The sequence below is a fragment of the Phyllostomus discolor genome, chromosome 5, assembly GCF_004126475.2.
Source record: "Phyllostomus discolor isolate MPI-MPIP mPhyDis1 chromosome 5, mPhyDis1.pri.v3, whole genome shotgun sequence".
NCBI lineage: Eukaryota > Metazoa > Chordata > Mammalia > Chiroptera > Phyllostomidae > Phyllostomus > Phyllostomus discolor.
The window spans coordinates 28,784,864-28,790,863 of record NC_040907.2 but is presented as its reverse complement, the minus strand read 5'-3'; the positions used below and the strand labels follow the sequence as shown (position 1 = coordinate 28,790,863).

At 40.6% G+C, this 6,000-nt stretch overlaps 1 protein-coding gene across 3 annotated transcripts in view; it reads right to left on the bottom strand.

The window, feature by feature from the left end:
• Positions 1-1,418: 1,418 nt before the first annotated feature.
• The window catches only part of CCDC30 (coiled-coil domain containing 30), a 98,158-nt gene continuing 93,576 nt past the window's right edge, over positions 1,419-6,000 (bottom strand). For 2 of the 3 annotated variants that reach the window (XM_036025862.1, XM_036025864.1), the window contains 4 exons: positions 5,212-5,326; positions 3,141-3,208; positions 2,925-3,027; positions 1,419-2,793 (listed from right to left, as the gene is read on the bottom strand). In XM_036025862.1, coding sequence (XP_035881755.1) covers positions 2,973-3,027; positions 3,141-3,208; positions 5,212-5,326 — 238 coding nt within the window. In that variant the 3' untranslated portion in view covers positions 1,419-2,793; positions 2,925-2,972. The remainder of the gene's footprint in view (positions 2,794-2,924; positions 3,028-3,140; positions 3,209-5,211; positions 5,327-6,000) is intronic. The other variant, XM_036025863.1, reaches the window with a different exon arrangement.

The following is a 6,000-nucleotide window of genomic DNA, read 5'->3' as shown; positions in this document are numbered from 1 at the left end:
GAAATAATAAAGCATAATATACCAAAAATGTTGCATATTTTCTTCCATCTTTGATATTAAAATGGCTGTACAAGAATTCACTAATTTCGATGGTTTCAAAATGCATGCTGATTGACAGCTGTCACAATACAATGTAACAAAATTGTTTCAAATGAAGTTAAAGACAACTAAGCACTATTAGAATCATAGAGAGAAAACCAAGTGAACTTTTTGGCTAACCCAATACTTGTCCTCAGCTACTATACTGAGGACTTTCTGTTCCTCAGCATCATGAATGGATACATCAGCTCCCTCTTATCTGAGTTTTCACCTTCCTCTTTGGTCGACTGCCTTCAACCCACAGTCTGACAGTTGATCTGGTCAGAAGACGTCTACTAAGTGACTAATGGGCAGGTAGCATATAGACCGTGAATATTAATTTATATTAATTAAAAATAGTAAATGAAAAACTTCAGAAATAAGCAATTCATAAGTTTTAAATTGTACACTTAGGATGTGAATCATCCCTTTGTCTAGCACATCCATACTGTATATGCTACCTGCCCATTAGTCACCTAGTAGGTGTCTTGGCTATCAGACCAACTGTCAGAGTATCACAGTGCTTGTGTTCCAGCTGTGACACGAGGCCTATGCTATTCACCCTGCTTCATCTCATCACATAGGTATTGCATCGTCTCACATCATTACAAGTACAAGATATTTTGAGACTACCTGCACATAACTTTCATTACAGTATGTTGTTATAATTATTCTATTTTATTACTACTCTTAATGTCTTGCTGTACCTTATTTATCATAGGTGTGTATGTCTAGGAGAACATAGTATACTTGTATACAGGGTTTAGTACCATTTGTGGTTTCAGGCATCCACTGGGGGTTTTGGACTATATCTTCCTCAGATAAGGGGGACTTCTGTACTCTTTTAAGGGCCTTGGTACTAGCTGTTAACTGTCTTTAATACTCTTCTAGATCTTAATGGGACAGGAATGTTCCTTGTAGTTCAGGTCTTGGCTCAGATGTCACTCATATGGGAACATTGCACCCAATCTAAAGTAGCCCTCAGTCACTTGTTCAGATACATCAGTGATTTATTTTCTTCATGCCACCCATCATCCAAAATTATATGGTCAGTCTCTCTGCCTCACCCTCTGCCACACAAACATATACCTTCCACACTAATGGTATATTAATTATGAAAGCAGAGACTTTGTCTGTTTTCACAGGTATGGCTACAGTGCCAAGTATTGAATAGTACACAGTGGGGGTTCAATAAATGGGGTCAGTAAATCGAGTGAAAGAAAGGGAATGTGGGCAGGTTTGGAGTCAGAGCGTGCATTCAGTATCACAGCTATGATTTCCTATAACCTTTGACCGTCTCCAGCAGTCTGAGGAGGCAGGGCTTGCATGTAAAAATTCAGTATGTTTCAACTTATGGGGTCTCTTTTATTCCTGTTCTTCCCCCCATCCCCTTGGTCTCCCTCTCTATCTCCAACTGAAGATGGAGAAAGAAGAGAAGGAGGATAAGGAAGGAAAAGAGGAAGGGAAGAAGGAGCAGCAGGAATCACCCTTCAGTATAGTTTTATGCCAACTATTTTAGAATACATTTTCTAATTGATAATATACAATGTTGATGAGACTGTAGAAAAACTAGTACACTCAAACTGCAAGTGAAAATAAATAAAGATATCTAGCATTGGTTAAGCAGTTACTCAGTGCAAAATGCATGCTTCATTTTGTTTGGTCCTCACGACTCTATGGGATAGGAACTACTGTTGTTCCCATTGTATGTATCAAGAGATTGAGGCTCATAAGTTGACTGTAGAAACAGTGTGTTGACACGAGCTTTTTTAAAGCAATGAGACAAGTGTGTACCCAAACCATATAACATTTATCTCCTTTGACCCAATTATGCCAATCTTCTGAATTTGTTTTCTGGATTAACTTAAGAGAAGAAAAGAGTTAAGTTCACAAAGACTTTCACTGCAACATAATCTATAAATAGTGAAAACGTAGGAACAACTTGGATGTTAAATAAGAAGAGAATGTGTAGAACATCAACACGATACAATATCACATGGCTATTGAAAGAATAATTACGGAGAGTTTAAATATGGGAGAGTGTTTTGCAGTATATTAAATTAAAAATCAGACTATGAAAATACAATATAATAACCAATTAAAATATGTGAATTTGAGTAAGAACCAGAAGGGAATAACTCCAAAAGGGAAACAGTAGTGTTAAGAATGTGGGTTTGTAGGGCAGTTTTTTCTTTTTAAAATATTTGCTTTAATGTGATTATATTGTTTTAACTTAAAAAAAAAAGAAAATACCCATGAAAATAGGAAAGGATGTGGAACTAACCATGTGTGTGTTCTGCTGAACATAAACCCAATTAAACCACCCAACTTAAGTCACTGTGTTGCTCAATACAATCACTTGAGGATATCAAACAAACTTGAGAAATCAATTTTTGGATCTGGTTTAATGAATTTATCAGCAATTTTTGAGGTTCCTGCTTGATGACATGATCAGTGGGGAATCTATCGTTATCCTGCTCAGTGTCGTCATGTTCCACCTTCGCTCTCATGGGCTTGAAGTTAGCAGCTTTGGCCAGTCTGGTTTTAGAGGTGACGTGTCTCTTTCAGAGAAGCCACGTATTTGTATGCGTCCAGCTTCAGGATTCTGTGAACAGTAGAGCCTCGAGGGGCCTGGGGTGTGCCACTGCTTCTGACATATGTTCTTTAGTCTCTTACAGACTTCCAACGGACTCTACCAAACCTGTTCCAGAAAGACTGAAAAAGCACATGTGTGAGGACTTCATGTGGATGGGGTCTCTTGGCAGCATTTTGGGGTCACAGGGTTGAGGCTCAATAGGATTTCAGTTTGAACAACTGTCAAACACAAAACAGCCAAATAAAATCACCTTAAATTTATGTTTGTGGGTTATCTTCTGCTGTGAGTCAGGATTTTGTCAGGTGTGGGTATGAAGCAGTGGTGAGGGGAGAAGGCACTGGAAGGTTTTAGTACTATAGAGAGAGAAAAGTACCCCTGAATGCTATGCTTTGCCAAGTCAGCAACTCACAACTGGCTAGGCAGCCATGACTCCCTGCTGTTCAGATGATTGTCTTGACTTACTGACCTGGAGTTTGGTAGGGGCAGGATTTTATTCAGTACTTCATATTCAGAGATGCCACTAAGTATTGTTTCCTGAAAGGAAAAATAAAGCATGAATTAAAAAAAATTAATGATAAACCATTGGCATTGTGATCCTAGAACTGAGCTTTACATATATTTTTAAAAGATTTTATTTATTTATTTTTAGAGAGGGAAGGGAGAGAGAAAGAGAGAGAGAATCATCAATGTTCGGTTGCTGGGGGTCATGGCCTGCAACCCAGGCATGTGCCCTGACTGGGAATCGAACCTGCGATGCCTGGTTTGCAGCCCTCGCTCAATCCACTGAGCTACGCCAGCCAGGGCTGAGCTTTACATATTTTTTTGATGAAAAATGTAATGTTAGAAGGACTATCATAAAGAGAGAGAGGGTGGGGGAGAGAGAGAGGTATAAATGCTGGTGAGAGTGTGGAGAAAAGGGAACCCTCGGGCATTACTGGTGGGAATATAAATTGGTACAGCTACTGTGGAAAACAGTATGGAGGTTCCTCAAGAAATTAAAAATAGAACTACCTTATGATCCAGCAATTTGACTTCTGGGTATTTATCTAAAGGAAACAAAATCACTATCCTGAAAACATATCTACACCCCATGTTCACTGCAGCATTATTTACAATAGCCAAGACATGGAAGCAACCCAAGCATGCACTATGGAGGAATGGATAAAGAAATTGTTAAACACACACAATATAGACTATTAGTCAGCCTTAAAAGAAGAAGGAAATCCTGCCACTTGTGATGACCTGGATAAACCTTAAGGACAGTATGCTAAGTGGATGAAGTCAGACAGAGAAAGACAAATACCATATCATCCCACTTATATGTGGAATCTACAAAAACTCCTACAGACAGAGATAAGGTCTGTGGTTGCTAGAGGTAGAGGGTGGGGGAATTAGGTCAGGATGGTTAAAAGATACACACTTGCAGTTATAAGATAATTTCTGGGAGGTAATGTATGACATGGCAACTATCATTAACAATACTGTATATTTGTGTGTTTGAAAGTTGTTGAGAGTAGATATTAAAGTTTTTTTAAAGATTTTATTTATTTATTTGTAGAGAGAGGGGAAAGAAGGCAGAAAGAGAGAGAGAAACATAAATGTGCAAGAGAAACATCCATTGGTTGCCTCTCACATGCCCCCAGTTGGGGACCTGGCCCGAAACCCAGGCATGTGCCCTGACAGAATCGAAACGGCGATCTTTCAGTTCAGAGATGGGCCCTCAATCCACTGAGCCATACCAGCCAGGGCTTAAAGTTTTCATGACTGGGGGAAAAAACTGTAAGTATTCTGGGAAGAAACATATAGCATGTGATGCAAGCCGGGAAGAAAGCAAGCAGCCTCTGTCCTGGATTTAAAATGCAACTCCACTCACTGAAGTTCCTCTTGCTGACTCACTCACCAACCAGACTCTTGGCCTTGTCTGAACCCAGACTACTTGTCTGCTTGGATTTTTGTAACATAATTGCTTTTTCTTCTGACTCAGATATTCTCCTCAGGTTTGACTCTGCCAGACCAGACTAGCTTCACCTTACCTCTCTGAACTTCAAATAGGCTCATCTCTCAAATTGGGCTGGAAAAACCCATGGCAAACAGGTTGTTGAGAATGAGGCTTACGTATGAAAACATTTAACATTCATTCATTCTCAAATATTTATGGATCAGCTGTGCATAGACACAACGACACATGAGATATGATCCTGCCCTCCGGGACTCACCACTGAGTTGATTAGACAGAGAAGTAAAAAGACAGTGACCATACAGCGTGTTAAGGAAGAAGTTGTGAGGCATACACAAATGGCTCTGGGACCACACAGAAGAAAAATGTTTAATAAAAGATGACCCAATGAAGAGCAAAGCTGGCCAAGAGCACACTCAGGGTCTGCTGCCCTGTGTGCAGCCGCGGAGCGTCTTTGCCACAGTCCACCATGAGGCCAAGTTCAGACCACAGCTGTAAGAAGATGAAGGGAAGAGAGAATGGGGCAATCTTAGCAATCTAAATTTCATATTAAACACCTAACAGGAAGCACGCATCTTACCTCTCCTCTGCAAATCTGGATGCTTCTTACAATGCGCTCCAAGAGGCCAACCTGCTCTGTGAGCCGGAGACTGTTTTCCTGTAATTGCTTATTTTCTTTATCCAGAGAAAGTACTCTAAGAATGGGATAAATCAGAGGAATGACTACAAGTTTCTACATTATTACTAAAAAACTCAAAACTATGTCCCACTTCCCTCTAGCTCTGGGTCTTAGCCTATGGTTCACCTTTTAGAACTGACTTTGGCAGACCAGGTAAAAATTAATAAGCTTCTGGCCCTTACAGAGTCATTCAATACCTACTGAGAACAGAGACATACTGTGCACAAGCGAATGAAGGAATAGTTCTAGACACTTGAGTCACTTAAGGAAGGATATGATCCCATTTAGGGGTGGAGCTGGAAAAAGAGACACTGCATCCGTTCAAATACAGCCACTATACAGCCTGCGCCAGATTCTGACCTCAGCCAGGCATCCCATACGTCAGCAGCGGCAGCAGCCACTGACCGAGCACTTGCTGTCTACTAAGACATGTAGCCTCGCCACACAGAAAGCACTTCAAACCTTTCATGCAGTCGCTCATTTAATCCTCACAACAGCCCCATAAAATAGATATTGTCGTGAAGCCTATTTTACAGACGAGGAAACTGAAGCTCAGAGGGAGGGAAGTAACTTGTGTAAGAAGATCAAACCAGAAAGTTGGGGGGCTGGGATGCCCGCCCAGAACTTCCAGATTTCTAAACCCCGAGCACCTGGCTGCTACAGCAGCCCACTCTCCAGGGCTACAGTTTA